This window comes from Nomascus leucogenys, chromosome 14 (assembly GCF_006542625.1).
Source record: "Nomascus leucogenys isolate Asia chromosome 14, Asia_NLE_v1, whole genome shotgun sequence".
Classification (NCBI taxonomy): domain Eukaryota; kingdom Metazoa; phylum Chordata; class Mammalia; order Primates; family Hylobatidae; genus Nomascus; species Nomascus leucogenys.
Window position 1 is genome coordinate 69797968 of NC_044394.1, and position 26428 is coordinate 69824395.

At 43.0% G+C, this 26428-nt stretch overlaps 1 protein-coding gene across 3 annotated transcripts in view; it reads right to left on the reverse strand.

Moving 5' to 3' along the window:
- Window positions 1-4239: 4239 nt before the first annotated feature.
- The window catches only part of ST3GAL5 (ST3 beta-galactoside alpha-2,3-sialyltransferase 5), a 52565-nt gene continuing 30376 nt past the window's right edge, over window positions 4240-26428 (reverse strand). The window contains exons 3-8 of one of the 3 annotated variants that reach the window (XM_030827441.1): window positions 25655-25766; window positions 17016-17060; window positions 12591-12934; window positions 11110-11296; window positions 9454-9612; window positions 4240-5481 (exon numbers count right to left, since the gene is read on the reverse strand). In XM_030827441.1, coding sequence (XP_030683301.1) covers window positions 5233-5481; window positions 9454-9612; window positions 11110-11296; window positions 12591-12934; window positions 17016-17060; window positions 25655-25766 — 1096 coding nt within the window. In that variant the 3' untranslated portion in view covers window positions 4240-5232. Of the gene's footprint in view, window positions 5482-9453; window positions 9613-11109; window positions 11297-12590; window positions 13111-17015; window positions 17061-25654; window positions 25767-26428 lie in introns of all 3 variants that reach the window. The other 2 variants (XM_030827442.1, XM_030827443.1) reach the window with 2 other exon arrangements.

The window sequence follows — 26428 nt, forward strand, 5'->3', positions numbered from 1 at the left end:
ATCACTGATGAACATAGATGCAAAAATCCTCAAAAGAATACTAGCAAATGGAATTCAACAACACATTAAAAAGATAATTCATCATGATCAAATAGGATTCATCCTAGGGATGCAAGGATAAGGATGGTTCAACATACAAATCAATAAACACAATATATCACATTAAGAGAACCAAGAACAAGAATGATATGATTATTTCAATAGATGCTGAAAAAGCATTCAATAAAATTAAACATGCCTTTATAAGAAAAAAACCTTCAACAAACTAGGTACAGAAGAAACGTACTTCAAAATAATAAAGGTCATTAGCTAAGAAAAACTCCTAGCTAATATAACACTGATAGGGAAAAACTGAAACCCTTTTCTTTAAAATCCAGAACCAGACAAAGATGCCCACTTTCACCACTTTTATTCAACATACTACTGGAAGTTTCAGGGCAATAAGGCAAAAGAAAGAAATAAAGGGCATCAAAGAAAGAAGTTTAAATAGTCTTGTTTGCAGATGACGTGATATTATACTTAGAAAAACCTAAAGCCTCCACCAAACAACTGTTGGAACTGATATGTGAATTCAGTAAAGTTGCAGCATTCAAAATCAACATAGAAAAATCAATAGCATTTACATATGCCAAGAACAACAATCTGAAAAAGAAATCAAAAAATCAATTCCATTTACAGTAGCTACAAAGAATACAAAATACCTAGGAATCAATTTAACCAAAGATGTGAAAGATCTATCCAAAGACAACTATAAAACACTAATGAAAGAAACTGAAGAGGGCACCCCAAAATGGAAAGATATTTCATGCTCATGGACCAAATGACATTCTTCACAGAACTAGAAAAAATAACTCCAAAATTTACATGGAACTACAAAAGACCCCAAAATACCCAAAGCAATCCTGAGCAAAAAGAACAAAGCTATAGGCATCACACTACCTGACTTCAAAATATACTACGAAGCTATAGTAACCAAAACATCATGGTACTGGCATAAAAAGACATCAGACCAATGGAACAGAATAGAGAATCCAGACCCAGATATAAATCCATGCATTTATAGCCAACTCATTTTTGACAAAGGCACCAAGAACATACAATGGAGAAAGGAGAGAGTCTCTTCAATAAATGATGCTGGGAAAGCTAGATAGTTATATGCAAAAGAATAAAACTGAACCTCTATCTCTCACCATATACAAAAACCAAAGAAAATGGATTAAAGATTTAAATCTAAGACCTAAAACTATGAAACTACATGAAAGCATTAGGGAAACACTCCAGGACATTGGTCTGGGCAAAAATATTTTGTGTAAGAGCTCAAAAGCACAGGCAACCAAAGCAAAAACAGACAAATAGAATTACATCAAGCTAAAAAGATTCTGTGCAGCAAAGGAAACAATCAACAAGTCAAGAGACAATCCATGGAATGGGAGAAGATATTTGTGAACTATCCATCTGACAAGGGGTTAATAACCAAAATATGTAAGGAGTTCAAACAACTCAAAAGTAAAAAACAAACTGATTTTAAAATGGGCAAAAGATCTGAAGAGACATTTCTCAAAAAAAGACAGAGGGCCAAGAGGTATATGAAAAAAATGCTTAATATTACTAATCATCAAGAAATACAAATCAAAACCACAATATAATCTCACCCCAGTTAAAATGGATCTTATTAAAAAGACAAGGAATATAAATGCTGGCAAGGATGTAGAGAAAGGAAACCCTTGTGCATTGTTGGTGGGAATATAAATTAGTACAGCCACTATGGAGTATTGTATGGAGGTTCCTCAAAAAACTAAAAATAGAATTACCATCTGATCCAGCCATTCCACTACTGATTATATATCCATATTAGTCTGTTTTCACGCTGCTGATAAAGACATACCCATGACTGTGAACAAAAAGATTTAATTGGACTTACATTTCCACATGGCTGGGGAGGCCTCAGAATCAAGGTGGGAGGCAAAAGGCACTTCTTACATGGCAGTGGCAAGAGAGGAGGATGCAAAAGCGGAAATCCCTGATAAAACCATCAGATCTTGTGAGATTTATGCACTACATGGGAACAGTATGAGGGAAACCACCCCCACGATTCAAATGATCTCCCACAGGGTCCCTCCCACAATACATGGGAATTATGGGAGTAAAATTCAAGATGAAATTTGGGTGGGGACACAGAGCCAAACCATATCAATATCCAAAACAAAAGACATATTGAAGATATACCTATACTCCCATATTTATTGCAGCGCTATTCACATAGCCAAAACATGAAATCAACCTAAGTGTCCATCAATGGGTGAATGAATAAAGAAAATGTGGTATATATACATAATGGAATATTATTCTGCCATAAAAAGGTTGAAATCTTGTTATTTGCAGCAAGATGGATGGAACTGGAGGTGATGTTAAGTGAAATAAGCCAAACACAGAAAGACAAATATCACATGTTCTCATTCCTATGTAGGAGCTAAAAAAGTGGATCTCATGAAGATACAGAGTAGACTGGTAGTCATCAGAGGCCAAGAAGGGCAGGGGGAAATGAAGAGAGGTTGATTAATGGGTACAAATATACAGTCTGATAAAAGAAACAAGACCCAGTGTTTGATAGGTCAGTAGAATGCCTATAGTTTACAATAATTTACTGTGTATTTCAAAAACACTAGAATAATTCAAATGTTTCTACCATAAAGACAAATATTTAATGTGACCGATATCCCAGTTACACAGATTTGCTCCTTATAATGACATGAATGTATTAAATCACATGGACCCTCAAAATATGTACATCACTATGTATCAATCAAAAATTAAAATAAAAAACCCTAAAACTGAAATTTTCTGCAGCTCAAAGTTCTAGAAGTATGTTAAAATACAGAACATGTGTAAGTCTTCCTAAGTTGCCTCAGAATCAGTGATTTCATTTATGTCGGAGGGTGTGTGTGCAGGTCTAGAATGCAATACAAAGCTGTTAGAGTGGCAGTGAATTCTCAGTTACTGGAGATCAACTTTAGAACACCCGAAGGCACCTAGCAAAGGTCTGTTTTCAGAAGAGTGTGCGTGGGGTGGGGGAGTAATGGGGGCGCAGCTCTGAAGTGAAGACGGAACTTCCATCAAATGAATGCCAAAGTGTGAAAAGTCCTTGAGAATGATCTCCAGCCAACTCCTATTGGCTGGTGGACTCTATAAAAGGTCTACAGAAACATGCCTTTTTATGGTATCTACTTACCACCTGAGTGAGTAAAAGTTGAGAGACATGAGCAAAGCAACCTAAGGATACAAGAAGGGCCTTACAGGGAGGAGGGATGTGGATGGGAGCCGGCCTGAGAGTTGTTGCAAGCTGACTAAGTGGAAGCTTTGAGCACCACACATCCCAGCAGCCTTGAGAAGCAGGTGGGCAAGTCTCCTCACACCAGCAAGGAGGTGCTCGTAGCATTAAGAACATTGTCTGAGGAAGTTCCGGCTTCTCCAATAACCCCCTGAGGGATGTAGGGGTGGAGCTGTGTGGTGTAAGCCCAGCCCCACCTAAGCCACAAGGGAGCTGTGGACCATCTTCCAGAGTCTCAATTTTCTAAACTCATTTGATGGGTGATAATCTTAAAACATTTTCTCTTAAACAAGCAGTAGCTTATAGAGTAGGAAATAAAATTCATACAAAATTATTTGTAAAGACACAAAACCAGAGAAATATGACTTTTGCTCTCCTGGCCACTCTGAGCTGGATCCCAGACCCCTGGAGACTGAAGGGACTCTGCTTTGAATGCTGTGACCTGACTCCTGGCCCTGCATATGCCGAGGAGGAGGGAGATGGGAAGACGTTGGAATGGGCTGGGGGCCAAGGCTGCACTGGGGCTGCACAAGCAGTTGCAGGAAGGGAAAGTGGTGGGAGGTAGCATTAGTGACAAGAGCAGCCACAGAGTGGAGAACAGCGATGGCGGCAGCTGAGTCTGGGGCAGGCTGGGAACAGAGTAGCAGATCTTCTGATATCAGAGGCTAGAGCCATTAAGAGACAGAAGCTAGGGGCAGCCTGTCCTTGGGGAGGAAGCCACTGACACCCAGCATCTCTCCAGAAGGGTTCACAGTTGTCTGGACTCAAGCAGCTTGCAGGACCAGGCGCCTTAATTCTCTGTCCCTCACTACTGGCATCCACAGGGAGGTCTCCATCTAGCAGCGGCATCCAAGAAGGTGGTTTTGGGTAGCTTCATAGACATAAGCACCCAAATTAACCAGACTACGAGAGCTCCTCAAAAGTTTTTATTCTTTTTCATCTTTTTGAACTGGCACACTGCCTGGTATACACCGCCAGGTAGGCATTCAGAAAAGCTTCTTTTTTTTTAAATACACAACTTACAATACTGGGAAGATTTCATTTCAGTGTTTCCCAAAACATTATTCCTGGAAAGGGTGTACTCTCCCATGACTCTGGATAATAGAAGTTTTGTTCTTATTTTTTTAAGTCACCTCAGACACTGGAACACATTAGATCTAACACTTAAGTGCTTTGAAAGGGCAGTAAAAAATCCCCAAGGAATTCAATAATTGTTGTAATTGCTGGGAAGACTGTGGTTTCTGCAGCCCAGGGTGGCTTCACAGTTGTCAGAGGACACAGATTCTATGTCCCTCCCCGACCAGGGACCTCCAGGACAGCTTCCCTGGTTGGTTCTCGAGTCTTTCGGCAGAAGGCAGACCAACAGAGAAGGGCTGTGACCTTCTCCGACCAGTCCAGGCCTCACGCCGCTGCGTCACAGACCCTGTAGCAGCAGCATAGCTACGGAGCACGTCATCCTGGAAGTGGATCCTCCGTGGGTCACACCAAGCAGCGCAGCAGGGAACCAGAATGAGGCTCAGGGCCACCATCAAAAGAGTGACCTCCCCTCTCCTTCCAATTAGTTACCTGTATTCAATGTGCAGTGTAAACGAACAGAAGTTTTACAAACTAAATTACTTTCTTAAAAATCAATACAACATCATTACATACAATTCTCTTTGAGAAGTCTTTCCAATTCAATTCTTAAGTTGCATTTATAAAATGGTGTGCAAAAACAAACACTGACCTCAAATAAATAGGAAAAAAAAGTGGGAAGAGCTAAAATTTTTTGTGTGTTTTTAAATTAAAAGTTAAAAACACCAGCTGCACTTCAAAGTATTTGCAGGATGGAGAAATACATCAAGAAGGCTGTCAAAAACAGCCCTCAGAGTTAGAGTTGCATTTTCAACTGAGGTTTTCTGTGTTCAAAATTCACAATGAATGCCTCCGCTGAGATCTTTCACCACTCCCTCTTTGACCAGCTTTAAGAGGAACTTGGTTTCCGTTGTCACATTATGCATGGTCTGAAAGTTCATAGCAGCCATGCACTGATTGTCGAAGTAGTGCAAAGGTGTTCTGGGTTGATTGAGGTCATATCCAAAACCCGCCAAACTGACTTCATCGCACAGATGTGTGGCTAAGACAACGGCAATGACACCGATTGTGGGGACGTTCTGAGAAAGGGAAAAGAAGACCAAAAAGTAAAAAAAAATTTTAGCGCAAGTCACCATTTTGCTGGTATTATACATGCTATGCAGGGTCATGAAAGCTACATTGGGGGCTGCAATTTCATACATCACATAATTTTATACATCATGAACTTTAGAGTCCAACTCTCCATTTAAGTCAGGAATCTAGGCTCTAAAACATGGTCTGTGATGTTCACACACTTTCAGGGGGCAGCCTGACAATTCTTACACCAAGTTAAAAGGTATTCCTTCTAGGCTGGTCGCGGTGGCTCACGCCTATAATCTCAGCACTTTGGGAGGCTGAGGTGGGTGGATCACGAAGTCAGGAGTTCGAGACCAGCCTGGCCAATATGGTGAAACCCTGTCTCTACTAAAAATACAAAATTTAGCCAGGCGTGGTGGTGCGCGCCTGTAGTCCCAGCTACTCAGGAGGCTGAGGCAGGAGAATCGCTTGAACGCGGGAGGCGGAGGTTGCAGTGAGCCGAGATCGAGCCATTGCCCTCCAGCCTGGCGACAGAGCAAGACTCTGTCTCAAAAAAAAAAAAAAAAAGGTATTCCTTCTAAAATGTCTACCCCACTGGTCCTTCCTATATGTGATGTCCAGAATCATTAAAAAAAAAAAAAGCCTACTTCCTCTCTCAATGACAAATGTCTATGAGGTCTGCTCTGGGATAGGTGGCCACAGGACCTTCCACGGTCCTTCCCAGGGCACAGTTTCTGGAGCCCATCCCTTCCTGAGAACAGAGGATTCTCAGTTCTCACTGCAGAAGACTGTGTTCCCACACCAGCAGCTACATCCCACTTAAGGGCCCCATTGGCTTTGCTGGCAAATAGCACTTCCAGGCCATTTCCCTATGTAGAGCTGCTAAGCCAGTTTCTTCCCACCCTCTGTTTGGGCAAGTAAATTTTTTTTTTTTTTTTTGAGACAGGGTCGGTCTCACTCTGTTGCCCAGGTTGGGGTGCAGTGGTGCGATCACGGCTCACTGCAGCCTCGACCTTCCCAGGCTCAAGTGATCCTCCCACCTCAGCTTCCTGAGTAGCTGGGACTACAGGCATGTGCCACCATGCCCAGCTACTTTTTGTATTTTTTGTAGAAACAGGGTTTCACCATGTTGCCCAGGCTGGTCTCGAACTCCTGGGCTCAAGATCCTCCTGTCTTGGCCTCCCAAAGTGTTGGGATTACAGCCATGGGTCACCATGCCCAGCCGCAAGTACATTTTTAGTCCTGAATTAAATATTTTCACATTTGCTCCTTTAAAAATGTATCCTACTGACCTTGGCCTAGAATCTCCATTGTCTAAACCTTTCTAGATTCTGATGGTGTCCCCACTCCCTCCTCATGTCTAGCATCTTGTCATGCCTCCTGTAATGTGCAAATCTGGCATTGTGCTTTCTGGATCTCCATGCCAGTCTTGGGTAAAAACCGTACACAGGACAGGGAGGAATACAGAAGGCCCTGCAGCTCGCTAGGCCTCCTCGAAGGCTGCCATCAATCTACTAATACTCTTACTATTAGCATCCTTTTGTATAGTTTTTCCTGTGAAAATGTGCCTCCATTTTCATTCATCTTAGTTGAGCCTGTGGCTGCCATAAATATAACTCTCCTTTTTTGTAAAGTGGAACAACAGTGGACCCTCCAGAGTTCACAGATTCAGGTGGGATTAGGGAACATCTACTGAAGCCATCATTTATTAAAATCTGCTTCCTGCTCCTTGATGCATCTACCTCTCAAAGCCAACCTCACCTGTTAAAAAGGAACTCAACAGCCATTCTGCAGGCTTGGAAATAGAAACCAAGAGAAATTAACACAAAGGACACTTTCCTCCTGTTTAGCCAGGGCTCTAGGCATTGTTCTGTCTTCTCCAACCATGTACCGCCAGTGACCATCTTGGCACACAGGGAACATTCAATGTTTGTGGAAGGAGTGTGTGAAATCAACTGTCCATTCGGGTGATACATGGAGAGAACTAAAAAACCGATGAAAAACTCCCCAAAGCACGTTATCTCTATAGCACGCCCTTTGAGATCACATCTGTTGCTCAACAGGCTTCTTCATCTGCTGGAAGAACATATACATGAGGAAGTTTCTGATACTGCAATTTTAGATCAGAAGTCCTCTTTTAAGTTACTGTTTTTATCCAAAAGAAAAATGCCATTTTATCAATTATAAAAATAGGCAAATATTCAGTTCAACTAATAGATTATAAAGCAGAAAGTAGAAGTCTTCTACAGACTTCCCCTCCGAAGAAGGGCATTCTTCACTGGTTGGTGTCTATTTCCAAGCTTTTACACTAAACACATACTTTTATTGTTAAAGTGTTCTGTATCTTTTTTTTTTTCTTAGATGGAGTTTCACTCTTGTTGCCCAGGCTGGAGTGCAATGAGGCGATCTCGGCTCATTGCAACCTCCGTCTGCTGGGTTCAAGCGATTCTCCTGCCTCAGCCTCCCAAGTAGCTGAGATTACAGGCATGCGCCACCATGCCTGGCTAATTTTATTTTTAGTAGAGACGGGGTTTCTCCACGTTGGTCAGGCTGGTCTCGAACTCCCGACCTCAGGTGATCTGCCCGCCTCAGTCTCCCAAAGTGCTGGGATTACAGGTGTCTGCAACCACGCCCAGCCTAGTGTTTTGTATCTTTATTTTCTCACTTAATATACTATGGAGGTGTTTTCCTATCTTCTTCATCCTTAACAGACAATACTGCATTGACTTTATCATAATTTGTTTAAGCAATCCCATAATGATGAACATTTAGGCTGTTTTTAGTCCTCTGCTGTTAATGCTATAGTGTACATCCTAGAATATCCATTTTTGCAAATTTCTCTAATTTCCTTGTAATAATGTTTTTAGTGTAAAATTAGTGGGTCAGAGATGATTCATATTTAAAATGGTTTAATATTGCCAAAATATCCTCCAGAAAAAGTGCCAGCTGATCATTCTACCTACATTCCTGCCAAACAAGGACATTATCAAACTTTTAAGTCTTTCCCAAGAAAGTGGGCAAAAATATTATTGTGGCTCTAATTTGCTTTTATTTGATTATTGGTAAAGTTGAACATTTTTACATGTATTCTTTGGCTATTTTAATTCTTCTTTTGTGAAATGTCTATTCCTATTCTTTGCCCATTTTCTATTGGTTCATCTTTTTCTTTTTGATTTAGTAAGAGCTCTTTGTATTCTGAGAGTGTTTACTCTCGTTGTACATGTGATAATTTCCACACAGGTCTTAAGTTTTAAAGACACAAGTCAAGTTATTCAGATCAAGAAGCCGCAAGTAATAAAGGCATGCACACCCCCACGCCCCTGGTGGCAGCACTTGCTAATTGCAGGTAAAGAATCTCTGCTGCAATAAACAGCCTAGAGCACAAAGTTCCCAAATTAGGCTGCAAAATAAAAATTGTCCAGAGAATTTAGAAAATCTTAAAACACAGAACAATTAGAATGTCTGAGATGAGACCCAGGCATTAACTGAAAAACACTGTTCTTGAGGATTAACTTTTATAACTGTCACCTACAAAGTGATGATAAAAATCAGTTCTCACCTGAGTGGCCCACAGAGTGAAAATGTAAATATGACTTTTCTCTGGGGTACAAAATTTTTTAATTTTTAAAAAATTAAAAAATAAAATCTAAATAACTTTTCAGATCACGAAAGTGCCTTTCAGTGTCCTGCAGTTATATGGAGTCCTGGAGTAAGAATACCTTAAACAGTATCTCAGTGATTCAAGTGTTAATGTGCTGCCTACACTAAAGAGAAGAGTCACTGGAGAGAAGGCCAATTAAACAATGAGGAGCCCTGCAGCCAAGTGCAGAGTGGTAAACACACATGAAGCATCTAATCACAGGCTGGGTTTCTCCACTAGAGATGCTTCCGGGTATACAGTTGAGCCAAAGTGAAATTTGTACACATCTCCCCTCAAACAGGGAACAGTTAACTTTGAGTAGCAACAAAAATACCTTATCTCGGCCCCAGAACCTTGACTGAGGCTCTGAGTACTGAAGGATGTCAAAGGCAGTCTCTTTGATGATAACTGGATTCAAAATCCTGAAATGTTTTGGCTGCAGTGGGATTTTTTCTGCCACCTGCTTCCAAAAGAAGAGTCGTACCCAGAACGGCTAAGGAAAGCAAGCAAGCAGTTGTTAGTCATCCTTCTAGGGGAGGGGAGAAAGCATTCCCATTCATCAGACCAAGGCTGTGGGTGTGACCCCATGTGGCCCTGTGCACTGCCTTCTGAAGCAATCTACTCCTGTAGATTGCAAAAGCTATGCAAATCCAGCACTTCAACTCAAAAAAGTAACTCTAAAATAGCCACTTCACACAGGCGACACTGGACAAAGAGAGGAATTGCAGAACCAGCTTGTATTTGTTTGAGGTAGACATTCCTCAATGGCACTAAAGCTATCATTTTGTCCAGGGAAGCCCCAGCAAATAGGTCCAATTTAAGGCTATTAAGTGCTGTAACTGCCCTCACTTGCATCCTCTCCCACTTACTCTATTTCCTAGTCCCATGAAGTCGTTTCATACATGCTTCATCTTCCAACTAGAACTTCTGCCCAATAGAAAATCCACAAGACCATGATGACTGGTATAGAATCAGCTTTGGAAATACAAATTCATCATCACATGGAGTTTACGTGAAAAGTCGAATGTGTCCCATTAGTTTCACAGACAGCTAGTTTGTGCATATGTCTATACGTGTGCACATACTCCTCGATAGTTGACCTCTGAAATGTATTTGAATATAATGGGTGAGACTATAATGTGACCAATAAAGACAAAAGGAATATGACCAAGTGAGGGCCATCTCTTCCATAGCTGCCCTTCTGGAATGCCATGAATTTATTCCAACAAGGGAACCACTGACCAAAGCATTTTTGGAGAAGCTCTTTAGAGTATGCCTTGATTTTTATATTCTTTTGAATATCCTCAAAAAGGCTTATATCCATCTAAGTAAATCTAATTTCTGGAACTAGCCAAAAGCTATGCAAGTTCATGTCTGGAGAACAAGGTGGGTGAACAACCTCAGTAACAGCAATTCTGGTCACAATCTGGATATTCCCATTAAGCAATGATCACCATTTTCATGTGACTCTTAATTAGCTTCTAAAAGCAATTTGCAGCAAATTTGCTGAGGGGTGGCTGGGCACAGTGGCTCACGCCTGTAATTCCAGCACTTTCGGAGGCCGAGGCGGGTGGATCTCCTGGGGTCAGGAGTTCGAGACCAGCCTGGCCAACATGGTGAAACCCCATCTCTATTAAAAATACAAAAATTAACTGGGCATGGTGGCAGGCGCCTGTAATCCCAGCTACTCAGGAGGCTGAGGCAGAAGAATCACTTGAACCTGGGATGTGGAGGCTGCAGTGAGCTGAGACTGCACCACTGCACTCCAGCCCTCCAGCCTGGGCAACAGAATGAGACTCCATCCCCTACGCCCTCCAAAAAGGAAAGAATTGCTGAGGGGTTTCTACAAAGAGAGTGATCATCATTTGAAAGACAACACAAAAGTGTGCATTCCGCTCCGCGTGTTTAAAAATAAAAGGCTATAATTACAACTAAGTCAGACTCCTTCACTTTTTACTAAGGCAGATTTAATAGAAGTATTAGTGCTTACCAGGGTTTCATTTTTTACCATAGCTTGAAGCCAGTTGAAATCAACACTCTTAAATAAAACAGCAACAAACAAGTCATTGGAATAATATTCAAGGTCAGACAGTGGTGCACCCTCTGGATAAGTCATCCTTATAGTAGTTTTATTTCCAACATGTTCTGAATATCCCTCAACTGGTGCACTGTTTAACCTATTTAAATAAAAAGAACAAAGACACACTGACAAAGCAGGCCATCAACCATCTCTGTACACCAGGCAGTATCCATGTCATATCCTCCACATCTTCTTATGACTAAGAATGAGTACATGGTTTGCAGCCTCATCTCCCCTCCCAGCTCTGTCTTTCTAGGATTTCGACGAATGCAGCCTTTAGTCCTTGAGCGAACACTTGTATCTAATCCCTGAATGTCAAGCAATTTCATCTAGCCCTAATATTTTTACTCAATCTAAGCATATTACATTTGGGACTTTCTCTGGGTGCCAGTAAAATATCCTCAGAAATTTCCCATTGTGCTCAGATATTAGTCCTTGCCAGAATTTCAAAAAAGGAATCAGAAGGGAAAATCTCGTCCACCATGCCTGGCTGACTTTTTGATTTTTTGTAGAGACAAGTTGTCTCTATGTTGCCCAGGCTGGTCTCAACTGAACTCCTGAGCTCAAGCGATCCTCCTGCCTTGGCCTCCCAAAGTGCTGGGATTATAGGCATGAGCCACTGCGCCTGGCCAGAAAACAATTTTTAAACAGTGAAACCAAAAAAGAATCTAGGATGACTGCCTATTGGCTATTATGGTGAGTCTGAATTTCTCTGTGTGCCTTCCATGTCCCAGCCAGCACTGCCTTAGGACTCACTAGCCCCAAGCCCCTTCTCCAGAAGCCAGGCCCCTCATAGACTCGTCTCTTGCTGTGTCCTCTTCTTGCCCGTCTGGCAGTTGTGGTCCTTTGCTGTTTTACCTGAATCTACCCACCTTCCAAACCTCACTTCCTCTGACAAGGTTCTGCCACTTACTGCAGCCGGCAGCATGCTCCTCCAACTTAGGGTCAGTATGACAGTTTGGAGCATCCAACCATTTTGTGTTTTTGTTTCAACTTCTCAAACAGTAAGTCCCTTGAGGGCAGGGACTGTGAAGAGCTTCCTGCGTCCCTCACTGTTCCTGGAGCCACACTGACCAAGAGCAGTGCACTGAGTTCTAGAGGAGAAAGGTTGCTTTTAAAAGCAATGTACCGCAGTCTGGGCAATTTGGGGGAACCCCATCTCTACTAAAAATATAAAAAATTAGCCACGCGTGGTGTATACCTGGGGTCCCAGCTACTGGGGAGGCTGCGGTGGGAGGATCTCCTGAGCCTGGGAAGTTGAGGCTGCAGTGAGCCGAGATCACACTACTGCACTCCAGCCTGGATGACAGGAGTGAGACCCTGCCTCAAAAAATAAAATAAAATAAAAACAATAAAAATAAGTAAACAAACAAAAAAAAAAACCAATGTACCTTATCACAATGTCGAACTGGTTCAGGGTGTGGCCCAGTTCTAATCCGTGCAGTATTCCTCCGCTTCCAATAACCACACAGCGCCGACAGGTCTTGGCTTTCAAGTGTTCAGGGAGGTCGTGCTCCGGCAAGAGTTCCAAGAGGGTCTGGACTTTGCTGGAGAACTTCCGGAACCCAAAAGGAGGATTGTACTTAGACTCAGCTTCACTGTCTTTGGGGGCCTTCTGCACAAAAGGGAGTAAGTCCACGCTATACCTGTGCTCAAATAACAGCGCCATTGATGTCTCGGCAAACTTGGGACGACATTCCTTCTGCAAGACTTGCTGAGCATATTTCTGAGCTCTCTGGAATGAAATCACACCATCTGGGTTTTAAAAACTCTCCTGCATTAAAAATATACTCTTCTAGATGACAATTTGTCCTATGATGTCTGATGTAGCTCCTGTGTTGATTAGTGTCTTTTAACACAGAATATTTGCTTTTTAGAGTTAAGTTTGGCTCAGAAACTTGAAGAAACAACCTGGGAGAATCACATGACAGGGAGATAAACACAGCAGGGTATTCATTTCATTGCACGGGCAAAGCAAGAAGGACTCCCACCTCCCACCCCCAGCCTAACACTGTTCAAATACATTTGGGGTGAAAATGTACTTTGGGGTGTTTAAGACTTCATGTTTCATAAAATTCTGATACACGCTACAACATGGTAAAACTTTGAGGACATTATGCTAAGTGAAGCCAGTCACAAAGAGACAAATACTGTATGACCTGACTTATATGAGGTATCTAAAGTAGTCAAATTCATAAAAACAGGAAAGAATGGTGGTTACCGGGGTTGAAGAGAGGGAGAAAAGGGGAGTTGTTTAATGGGTACAGAGTTTCGGTTTTGCAAGATGAAAACATTCTAGAAATTTGTTTCACGAGAGTTTAAATATACTTAACGCTGCCAAATGGTACATTTAAAAATAATTATGATGGTAAATTTTATGCTTTTTTTAACCACGATTAAAAAAAAAGGTTCATATATCAGGTTCTCATCTAGAAGGATGACAAACAGGCTTATTTATCAGTTGAGGTACAGAACGTCACAGTCTAGAATGCAAATTACCTGAAAGAATCAGGGAACGTCCCCTTAACATAGAAATTGCATTGGTTTCAAAGCATTTTCCCAGCCTGCATTTCCACATGCATTTTAATGTTTTGCCTCAGCCAGGAGCTGCTTGAATGCAACAAAACTCAGAGGAAAGGCAGGCACAGCACGTGTCCATTCACCCCAGTCTTCCTCTTGGCTCAGTTGGACAAATGCTGCCTCAGAACCCGTCAGGTAGTTCTTCCTAATCTTTGTGCTTTTTTGTCCTTGTCTCCATATTTAGCAGCCTTGGAATTGGCCCTGCATTACTCCTCCTATTCACTACCTTCTCACAGGCAGAAGAGAGTGTGTGTGTGTGTGTGTGTTTGTGTGTGTAATCCTATATTTACTGGGATATTTATTATTAGGAATTTAACATATCTTTTCAACTCTGTCAGTATCATTATGAGGATTATTACTGGGGTATAGGTTTAAATGTTCATCCCATGTTTTTCCTCAAGGCCTTGTTATTTTTATTTTCTGATTTTTGCTTAATACATTTTTTTTAGGAATGCATCTATCCTATTATAGCAGAGATACTTAATATATTATAGCTTTGATAAGTTGTTAGCATCTGTGAAGAGAACACTGTCTACATCCCAAGAATATAGCCCCATTTCTGAAAAAGGAACTGATATTCTTGGAGCCTCAGAAATGCTGCTGCAGACACCGTGCACAGCCACTGCCTCAGTTCACCCTCACGACACTATGGCACCTTGCAAGACGATCATTAGTATCTTCACTTTGTAAGAGGTCTGAGCTGGCCCAGCAAACCTGGCTCCTAAAACAACAGCCTCTACCTATATAAATCAGCACACAAACACCACCATTGAGAACAAATGTTTAAATACGAATTGGCATCTTCATGAGGAATCAGCAGGAAAGCCAAGCAAGGAATCTGCCTTGACCCTGAGCCCCTGAATGGAGGGGCTCACCCCCGGCCAGGCCTGCCCAGCAGGCGATGCTCTGGGTGCTTAATGCCAAGCTGGTGGAAGCAAGACACACAGAGTGGCCACCCACACTGCACATTCATCTCTTAAACCCTAGGCCCGAAGGTCATGAATGGCAATTTTTAGAGGCCTAAAGGCCTAATTCTCCACTAGAGAATCATATCCCAAGTGTCTGGTTTTACAAATCTCCTAGGACAGAAAGGAACATCTGAGAAGTGGCAAGAGGGACCCGGAGAAGCTCACTGATGGCCACAGGACTAGAAAGAGGTGCATGAGCAAGCTGGATGCTCACCAGGCTGCCAGGTCTCCTCTTCAGAAGCTTCATCTGGAAAAGGAATTTCATTCCATTTCCATTCTCGCCAAGAGGTTAATTTCAGGCTTCAAACTTAATTTTCTTTTTTTTTCCTTTTTTTTTTTCTGAGACAGAGTCTCGCTCTGCTGCCCAGGCTAGAGTGCAGTGGTATAATCTCGGCTCACTGCAACCTCTGCCTCCTGGTTTCAAACGATTCTCCTGCCTCAGCTTCCTGAGTAGCTGGGATTACAGGTGTGCACTGACACGCCCGGCTACTTTTTGTATTTTCAGTAGAGATGGGCTTTCACCATGTTGGTCAGGCTGGTCTCGAACTCCTGACCTAGTGATCCACCTGCCTCCGCCTTCCAAAGTGCTGGGATTACAGGAGTGAGCCACGGTGCCCAGCCCAAACTTAATTTTCTAGACTGTGGGCAGGGCACATTTCTCAGTAGTCACCTTCTCACTGTGACCCCTCCTGCACCTAAGTCACAGTAGATGTTGTAAGTAAATCCTGAGTGAGTGTTCTACATGCCCTGGCAACGTCTAAAGCCACAGCAATTCCTTGTCCTCTTGTTTCAACTCGTTTAACAAATCTCCACTGACTGCGTGGAGACAGGGCTTTTTCTGTAGAGAGCTCACACGAACTCCATCTCACAGCCACTCAGAACACGAGGACCACATGGGCCATGTCCTCCACTCTGGGATGGTTTCTGTTCTTGCTTCAATGGTGCACAACCAGATATCATTGTCTTGGGGGCTTCCTCAGAGCTTGTCCCACATCTTTAAATGAGTTGAACTGGCATCTGTCTCAGCTGCTCTCCTCCCTCTCCACCGCTTGCCCGTGGCTCACAGCTCAGAAGAAAATGCCTCGAGGGGAGCGCCCCACCTTCAGGAGCTGCAATGAAGACAGGAAGAGTGTGACTAGGCCGTGAGGACTCCAGAGCTCCTAGGAAGGCCTTGGAGGCATCAGCTGGGGCCTGGGTGGCATTCATCCAGATGAGGCTCACTGGGAAGCCAGGAGCTGGTGATTCTCTCGTAAAATACAAGAACTCCCATTGGTCTCAAATCCAGGGACAAAAGTAAAGGTTTCAGTTTTTAACATCTTCCAGGCCGAGCTTGCAGGTTGCCCACGATTTGAAGACAAAGTAGACATCTGGTAGTGCCAATTGTTAATGCTGTGGCAGTGTGCCATAAAAACATCATGTGAAATTCACAGAAGGTATTAAAAACAATCAAAGTAATTTTCCTCAGCAAAATCCCCACTTTCATTTCCACTCTGAAATTTTAAGGACAACCCTTCTCAGAAATACAAGTAAGTGGCATAATTCTTAGTAAAAGGCAATGTTCTATTGCACTTATTATTTTTTAAAAATCTGGAACAGGGCAGAGCACTCAGATTGAAAGAAAACTCGTGGCTGGCATTAATGAGATGTGGGAAGCAGCTCAATTCTGCCACGGATCGCGTGATCTGGGGGCATCAGTGACCTTGTGGAACTTTCATTTCCCATACCCGTAAATTCTGGTGCTGGTCGCGTCTTCGCAGGTTGCTCTGATGCCCAAAGCATTTTGCCCAGTACCTGGCATGTGTGGAGACTTGTATGATATCACACAAGGACAGTAACTGAGGGTCAAGTTATTGACATATTTTACTCACATTTAACTTATAACTTTTACCCAGTTAGAAGCAGGAAAAAATTTTAATAACCAAGTCATGGAAAGAACACTACACTATAAACTCAACCAGTCCGTGGCAGCCTGGGGTGGGGGTTGAGGGTGGGGACTGACTGCAGAGGGGCTCCGGGGAACTTGCTTGGGCCATGTGAATGTGCTAAAGCGGGATTGTGGTGACAGAGGCGTGGCTGCATAAGTTTTTAATACTCATCAAACAATGCACTTCAAAGGAGTAAATCTTATGTAGATTTCATCCCATCAACTGTTAGAAAAAAAAAATAATCAGGAGATCTGGTGGCTGGACTCAGTTCTAGATTGATTTAACCAGCAGCGTCATCTTTGTTAAAGCATTTCTCCCCAGGTTGAGGCTTCAGTTTTCTTACCTCTAAGATATCCCAGGAAGGCCTGGAAAGCGGGGAGCAGCAGCACTAAGGAGAGAAAAGACTCGGTTTGAAGGTGCTGGTGCCTGGGCTCACTGAATGCTTCAGCAGGGTGGGCCCTGTTTACTTTAAAGGCATGGTGTAGGTCTGTAGAGTCTGAGAGAAGACGATGAAGAAGCGTCTGAGTCCATCTGGGCATAATTAACTGCACGCAATGCCGTCAGCAGGGAGATAAGGTCTTCAGCTCTCAGAAAGGAGAGAGGGCCAAGTTCAAAATGCTGCTACTACACAGCCCAAACCGAAACTGACATCAACGTGCCCTCGTCTCTCTTCAAACATCTTTTAAGTGCAATTTCACATCTGAACCACATTTTCAAAGTGTCCAGGCATCCCTTCAGAGCCCACTGGTAGTCTTTTTAACAACTGGCACATTAAGGGACATATTTAAATAGAAAATACAAAACCCACAACTGCCACAGCCACACTTCCTCTGCTGCAGTAATGAAGGCGGGGACTGGTGTCACCAGACAATGCTCACGTCTAGCAGGGCTGGCAGGGTCCCACTCACACTGTGAGTTGATGAGTGGAACCAACAGAGCTAACAGGGCCCCAACCTTATGGCTCTGAGACCTTCTTCTGCCCATATACATCCACGATAATTCAAATTTGTCCATGTGCTCTTGTGGTAAGGATTAAATCTCCACTGACTGCCTGGAGACGGGATTTTCTTCTTAGAGAGCTCACACAGAACTCCATCTCACAGCCATTCAGAACACGAGGACCACACGGGCCATGTCCTCCACTCTATTTTTGCTTCGATGATGCACAACCAGATATCAAATTAAGGAGCTGCTTCGTGCTTAGTGTACCATTCAAGGCCTTTTGCTATCTGGCCCTGTCTCATTTTCAGTCCCATATCCTGTGATCCCTCCTCCCCAAATCCTCAGTGATAGGCAACTCTTGCCATTCCTCTCACGTGCAAAGCCTTCTGAGGCCTGCACTTATGCACAAACCACCTCTTCCGCGTGGAAGGAAGCAGGACATCCTGTCAGGACTGTTTTGAAAAGTGGAGCATTTTAACAAGGTCAAAATGTTAAAAACCTACTTTAAAAAATTCTCTAGTAACACAATAAGACACCCTCAATTCCACCATAATTATAGCAGGCTTTCACTTTCTATTTTACTCGTTTCAAACTCACGGAGTTTTACAAACATGTTTGACTTGTACAACTGCCCCCCATTCCTTCCTCTTTCTCTATGAAAAATTACAGGGGACTTTCTCCTTTACTTATTTCCGTATTACTTGAATTTTCGGTGTTTTTTTAAATAATTGAAAAAAGTAACCTTTTAGAAATCGCTCAGCACTGGGGTGACATGGTAGATGGACACTGTGGGCTGCTGCTCAGTTTTGCTTAGGTGGCTTTGGCTCCTTCTCCAGGCAGGTGTAGGACCAGGGAGGCCAACTCCCCCATCAGAAGTCCTCCCAACCCCCTCTTCAGTGATTGGTCAGGAGTCCTCACTGAAGCCCATCAAGGCAGGGCATTGGCATCTATGAAGGCTGCTATTGGTCCAGCCATGAGCTTAGGTCTAAAAATTGGCCCAGTAGCCTAATGAAAGGACTTACATTCCATGGTTCAGCGAGAAGGGGCAGGAAGTGGGTGCTGGGCTTTTCCCTGTCTACCAGTGGATGTTTAGGTTGAAGAGAACTATCAGTTCTGTTCCTCACATTAAACTTAAGGTGCATTACTGAATGTACTCAAAGAATTACATGTTATAACTGCATTTTCTGTACAATCTAGAGTTCACACGTAATGGAAGATTGCACTGTGATTCAAGTACTATCTCCCCTTCCCCCTGAAGTTGAATATACATAAGTGCATATTAAGTAATGTAAGATGTTAAGCACACAGCCCCTGTCTCCCAAGACCTGGCCTGGAAAACAAGTGGGGAAAATGAACAGCTGAAATCCTACAATGATAAACACCAGGATTAAGGCATGAGGGGGCTCTCTCACACACACAGAGGGATGATCAGGGATAGCCTCTTAGAAGGGGTAACCGCTGAGCTGAGGCTTGACTTAAAATATGAGTAACAGAAGGGCAAAGGGCAAGGAAAGGCTCTAGGCAGCAAAGAAAGAAAGAATGCAGCAAATAGAGGAAAGTTCTTTTCAACAAATGGTCCTGGGACAACTGGAGAACAAAATGCAAAAGGATGACCCTGGACCCTGACCTCACACTGATATGGTTTGGCTCTTTGTCCCCACCCAAATCTCATCTTGTAGCTCCCATAATTCCCATGTGTTGTGGGAGGAACCCAGTGTTAGATGACTGAACCACAGGGGCAGGTCTTTCCTGTGCCATTCTTGTGATAGTGAATGGGTCTCATGAGATCTGATGGTTTTAAAAATGGGAGTTTCCCTGCACAGTTTCTCTCTTTTGCCTGCTGCCATTCATGTAAGACGTGACTTGCTCCTCCTTGCCTTCCGCCATGATTGTGAGGCTTCCCCTGCCATGTGGAGTTGTAACTACAATTAAACCTCTTTCTTTTGTAAATTGCCCAGTCTTGGGTATGTCTTTATCAGTAGTTAAAATGGACTAATATACCATATACAAAAATTAATGCGAAATGAATCAAAGACCTAAATGTAAGAGGTAGTACGTTATAAACATACTAGAAGAAAACTTGGGACTAAACAATAGTTTCAGACTGGGTGCGGTGGCTCACGCTTGTAATCCCAGCACTTTGGGAGGCCGAGGCGGGCAGATCACGAGGTCAGGAGATCGAGACCACGGTGAAACCCTGTCTCTACTAAAAATACAAAAAAATTAGCCGGGCGTGGTGGTGGGCGCCTGTAGTCCCAGCTACTTGGAGAGGCTGAGGCAGGAGAATGGCGTGAACCTGGGAGGTGGAGCTTGCAGTGAGCCAAGATTGCGCCACTGCACTCCAGCCTGGGCCACAGAGCGAGACTCTGTCTCAAAAAAAAAAAAAAAAAAAAAAAAAAATAGTTTCTTAGATATGACACCAAAAGCATAAATGACCAAAGGAAAAATAGGTAAATTGGGTTTCATCAGAATTAGACTCTTGTGCTAAAAATGATACCATCAAGAAAGTGAAAAGACAACTTAGAGAGTGGAGAAAATACTTGGAAATCACATACCAGATATAGGGTACTGGTATCCAGAACATAGAAAGAACTCTTAAAATTTAAGAATAAAAAGTCAAATAACCCAATTAAAAATGGGCAAAGGATCTGAATGGGCATTCCTCCAAAGAAGACACACATATGGTCAATGAGAGCACATGGAAAAGATGCTCAGCATCATTAGCTATCAGCAAATCAAAACCACAATGAGATATCACTTAACATCTATCAGGATGACAGTAGTAAAAAAGGAAAGACAATAACAAATGTTGATAAAGATGCGGAGAAACTGAAACTCTGGTACCTTGCTTACAAGAATGTCAAATGATGCAACCATTTTGGAAAACAGTTTGGCAGTCCCTCAAAAAGCAAAACATAGTTACCATATGACTCAGCAACTATATTCCTAGTATATACATAAAAGAACTGAAAACAGGTACACAAATACTTACATACACATGTTCACAGCAGCATTATTCATAATAGCCAAAAGTGGACACAACCCAAATGTCCACCAACTGATGAATGGATAAACAAAATGTGGTATATCCATACAATGAGGTATTATCCAGAAATAATAATGAAGTACTGATACATGCTACAACGTGGGTGTACCTTGAAAACATTATCCTAAGTGAAAGAATCCAGTCACAAGAGACCATGAAATGAGTAACATGAAATGTCCATAATAGGCAAATCTATACAGACAGAAAGTAGATTACTGGTTGCCTAGGATTTGTGGGGAGGGGGAAATAGGGAGTGACTATGAATGGATATGGAGTTTCTTTTTGGGATACTAAAAACCTTCTAAACTTAGATCATGGTGATGGTTGCACAATTCTGTAAATCGCTAAAACCATAGTGTATTGCACAAAATCACCGCACTGTATCCCTTTTTTTTCTTAGTATCTTATTCTGTTCTGTTGTATGGGCTGAAGTGCAGTGGCATGATTATAGCTCACTGTAACCTCAAACTCTTGGGCGCAAGCGATCCTTCTGCCTTAGTCTCTGGAGTAGCTAAGACTACAGTTGTGAGACACCACACAAGGCTAATGTTTTTATTTTTTAATAGAGATGATGTCTTGGTATGTTGCCCAGGCTGGTCTCAAACTCCTGGCCTCAAATGATCCTTCCTGCCACAGCCTCCCAAAAAGCTGGGATTATAGACAGGAGCCAACATGCCTGGCTGTACTGTATGCTTTAAATGGTGAACTATGTGGTGTGTTAATTATATCTCAATAAAGATGTTTTCAGGGCAGGGCATGGTGGCTCACGCCTATAATCCCAGCACTTTGGGAGGCTGAGGCAGGAGGATCACTTGAGTCACTTGAGTCCAGGAGTTTGAGACCAGCCTGGGAAACATGGTAAGACCCTGCCTGTACAAAAAAAAAAAAAAAAAATTAGGTACGTATGGTGGTGCATGCTATAGTCCCAGCTACTCGGGAGGTTGAGGTGGGAGGATTGCTTGAGCCTGGGAAGTTGAGGCTGCAGTGAGCAATGATCAGGCCACTGCACTTCAGCTTGGGTGACAGCATGAGGCCCTGTTGAAAAGAAAAGAAGCTGGGCTCAGTGGCTCATGCCTGTAATCCTAGCACTTTGGGAGGTCGAGGCGGGTGGATCACCTGAGGTCAGGGGTTTGAGACCAGCCTGGCCAACATGACAAAACCCCGTCTCCACTAAAAATACAAAAATTAGCTGGGTGTGGTGGCACGTGCCTGTAATCCCAGCTACTCGGGAGGCTGAGACAGGAGAATCACTTGAACCCAAGAGGTGGAGGTTGCAGTGAGCCGAGATCGTGCCACTGCACACCAGCCTGGGAGACAGAGTGAGACTCCGTCTCAGAAAAAAAAAAAAAAAAAAAGAGAGAAAAGGAAAAAAGAGAAGAGAAGAGAAGAGGTTCACCCAAGGACCTGTGAGGGATTGAGTGTGCCTAAAATACATAGAGCTGGGACAATGGAGGTGGCACAGAGACTGGAGAGATCAGTAGGAACCAAGTCATGAATGGTCTTCTGGGCCAGACTAAGGAGTTTGGGTATTTTCCTGAATGTAAAGGAGAGGCACCAAAAAGTTTTAAGGAAGGAAGCAATACATTAGATTCAAATTGTAGAATACGACTACTCCGGCCACAGTGGGGCATGGCTGGATGCAGGAAGGCAGGTGAGGAGACACACAAGCAGGGAAACAGGAAGAGCAGGGGGACTCTAAAGGGCAGCCCTGGCTCACTACGCCTTTCCTTGGAATGCCATGTACTATGTATTTTTACAGACACAGTCCCTACTCTCAAGTAACTTACACTTTAGATGGCAGGATGAGAGGCTCATATGAATTAGGATAATATCGACGGAATCTGGCAAGCTTCAGAGGAGCTTGGAAGTAGCAATGAGGTTCAGTCTGAAAGTCACTGAGTTGGGGACTGGTGGGGCTGCATGCAGGTGTTCTTTGAGAGCCTTCTGTTTGAGACAACTCCACCCAGAATTCAGAACTGGGAAAGCCCCAGGTTACGAAACCAGCCTCCATCTTCCAGTCAGGCACTGGCAAATTGCTGAGAACCACAGAATCTCAGACCCGGAAGGGATCAGAAAGGCCCCTGAGTGCCTCCCTATCTGATGTCTGAATTCTACCTACAGGACCCCTGGCTTTTTTTTGAGACAGAGTTTCACTCTTGTCGCCCAGGCTGGAGTGCAATGGCACAATCTTGGCTCACTGCAACCTCCCCGTCTCAGGTTCAAGTGATTCTCCTGCCTCAGCCTCCCGACTAGCTGGGATTACAGGTGCCTGCCACCACGCCCGGCTAATTTCTGTATTTTTAGTATAGATGGGGTTTCACCATGTTGGCCAGGCTGGTCTCGAACTCTTGACCTCGTGATCTGCCCACGTCAGCCTCCCATGGTGCTGGGATTACAGGTGTGCACCATCACACCTGGTCAGACCCCTGACTTTCTTAAAGACCTCCAGAGAATCACCACAAAGGTGGTCTGTTTATCCCATCTTTGGATGCCTGGGACCGTCAAAACTTTCTCCTTTGAGTTTGGCTGCCATCCCGATACAGAGCTCTGCCATTAAGGCCACTTGGACAGGCCCATCCTTCTGCGGTCTGAACCTCTGGCTCATTGACACTGACTGCCATGTGCCCTGCACTAGGTCTTCTCTCCTTAAGGCTACACAGATGTTCCTATCCCTTCCAAGATTCCTCAGGGAGGTGATCTTGAGTTTCTCCTCTGGTCATTCTTAGAAATCACTAGGATTCCTTAGGGGAGCCTTAACGAGTAACAGCCTGACAACCACAGCACTTGACTGACCACTGCAGAGACAAGCAGACCATCTGGCTTAAGTTCAAAATGATCACAGGCAGCCGGGGCACAGGTTGACACAGATGGCCCTGGCTGGACAGGAAAACTACTAAGTTGACTTCCCCCAAGGTATTACTAAAACACACCTTCTCCACCCTGTGCTTGTGGAATAGTATGCCTGGTCCTTGTACAGGAGAACACATCTCTCTTCTCTACTGACCCAGATTTTAGAACAATCACTTTACAGTTGTTCAGATGGTAATGGACAGGAAAAAGAGGATGCAAAGAGAACGCGGAGAAGGGCAGCAAAGAAACAAAGGGAAGAGTTCCCAGTCCATCAATAAGCCATACCAAGTGCCATCATTTAAAGACTTTCTCAGAAGACAAAAACAGAGACAGGATGTCTAAAACCTTTATCCAAGAGAACTGTGAAGGGCTGTGGAATTGTAAAGGATGGGGGGAGGTATGTCTGCAAGGCCAGACAGTCCAGGAAGAAAGGGAAACCTGAGCAGAGGGTACTGGACACATCCTACTCGACCAAAGCAGATGTGTTAATGCTGATGAAATGACATGAGCCAGCAGACACCTGAGGACACCTATGCCGGGAAGGCTGGCCCTGCGATCAGCAAGACCCTGAGACTCAATAGTTTTGCAGGAGCCAAGCTATGCCTTTGCTAACTGAGCTCTTCATTTATTTGTTTATACCTGTCTGTACCACAAAAAAATTGGAGGCACTTCAAAGGATGTACAAATTAAAGTAGAAACATATGAATAAAAATTAGGACCAAGAAAGGAATTCTGTATATATTGTCTTACTCAACTTCTACATTTCACAGTTGAGAAAACTGGGACTCAAAACAATCAAGTCACCTGCCTAGGGCTTCACCATTACTAAGTGGCAGTTAGATTCGAATTGAGTAAAACATTTAAGCTCTTTCCTCTCTGCATCATGCTGCTTTTAACTTTGGGCTTCTCTGTGGACACTCCCTACCCAGGCAGACAGCAGAGTGGTCAGGAGCTCAGACTCTGAAACCACACCGAGTTCAAGCCTGGGTTTCACCACATACTGCCGCAGGTGACCCTGCGCGGGTTACTAAATCTCCCTGCTCCTCAGTTTCCCTGCCTGTGAGATGGGGATGATTGTAGCACCTACATCCCCAGGAATGTGATGAAAGTTAAATGAGCTAATATTGCTAATACACTTTTAGAACAGTTCCTGGCACACAGGAGCACTAAACTACATTATAAACTAGCAAGCTAAACTAGACATGAACTTGGGTGAGCAGCTCAACCTTTCAAGCCATCATCTGTAAGATGGAGATGATACTGGGATATCTCCCAGTCACAATGAGCAAAGGAGATAATATATATAAAGCATCCATACATGTCAGTTATCATTCCTCCCATGCTACTTTATTTAAAATCATCTCTTCCTCCATCCTGGGCTAAATGTTATTGGATAATCCAGCCACTAAAATAATCAGTGAAATGAGCATTCGATATGTCACTTGATTTGGAAACATAAATGTAAGCTGAAAGAAAAATCTTGCAATGCAATGTGAATTCATTAAAATTAAAAATAAAACACAGGAAGGACAGATGATACTAAGAGAACTTCTGGCCAGGCATGGTGGCTCATGTCTGTAATTCCAGCCCTTTGGGAGGCCAAGGCAGGAGGATAGCTTGAGCCTAGGAGTTCAAGATCAGCCTGGACAGCATAGCAAGACCCCATCTCCACAAAAAGTTAAAAAATTAGCCAGGCATGGTGGTGTACATCTGTGGTCCCAGCTACTCAGAAGGCTAAGGTGGCTGTGTTCTTGCCACTGCACTAAACCCCGGGTGCAGAGTGAGACCCTGACTCAAAAAAAAAAAAAAGGGAGAAAGAAAAAAGAAGAGCATTTCTTTGTTGTTTACTTTATAGCATCAGGGCAAATTAATTCCACGAGAGGAGCCCTAGAGCCTGTTGGATTGAGCCCACCTCATCCCACACCCCAGCTACAGTAAATGGGAGATGGATACTGTGGAGTAGTTAGTGGTAGGTTTTTAGAAGAAGGTTGTCTTTGGTTTTGGTGTGCTGAGATTAAGTGCTTTCCCCTCTGAGTTCAAACTTTTATTAACATATATTTGTAACACAGTAGACTAATGATATTATAGCTTAAGCATATGCTTGGCAATGTTTTCATTTAAACCACACCAATGGGATATCTAACCTTTACACGGTCAGGGTCCACATAATGCATTTTTTTCATGTCACATTCTTCAGTAGTATAATTTAACTTGAGGATATAAAGGATCCACACTCCAAACACAAGCAATGTACATCTGGAAAAAAATCAATTACGTATTATGATGTAGTCATGTGAGAATCATGACATGCAATGTGAAACTGAAAACGGAATCCTAAATGAGTCTGCCTGCTATGCAGCATAAAACTACAATCTTTAAGTTGACGTTGGGGTGAAAGGAAGGGGCCATTTCCTATCTTCCTGACAAGATAAACTAGTCATTTATGACTGTCTTTGTTATAAGCAAACACAGAAAAAACTGTTTTTGCAGGGGCACTGTAACAAAATCTGAATCACAATGTCAATTATTGAACTTAAAATCAAGTAATAGACTTGAACTATAGAATCTCGGCTTCAATCTTTTGTGACTTTAAAATTCTGTCAGTCCTTAAAAAAAAAGAAAAGAAACAGTTTATTCACAGTACTTCTAAAGACTTCTACCCAGAAGTGAGGCCGACTGGGAAATGAGACAGGACCATTAGTTACCCTTAAGATGACCTAAAACATATTTTTAAAGGTCTGATAAATTCACACTAATATATAGTTTAATACACACACACACACACACACACACACACACACACACACGACTTGGAGAAAAGAGCTGAGTCTAGTCTTAGTTTTAGAAATCTTATTTTTACTAAGTTCTCCAGTGACACAAACCACAAGCTAAAAAGTTTCAACCAAAATTTAAGAACC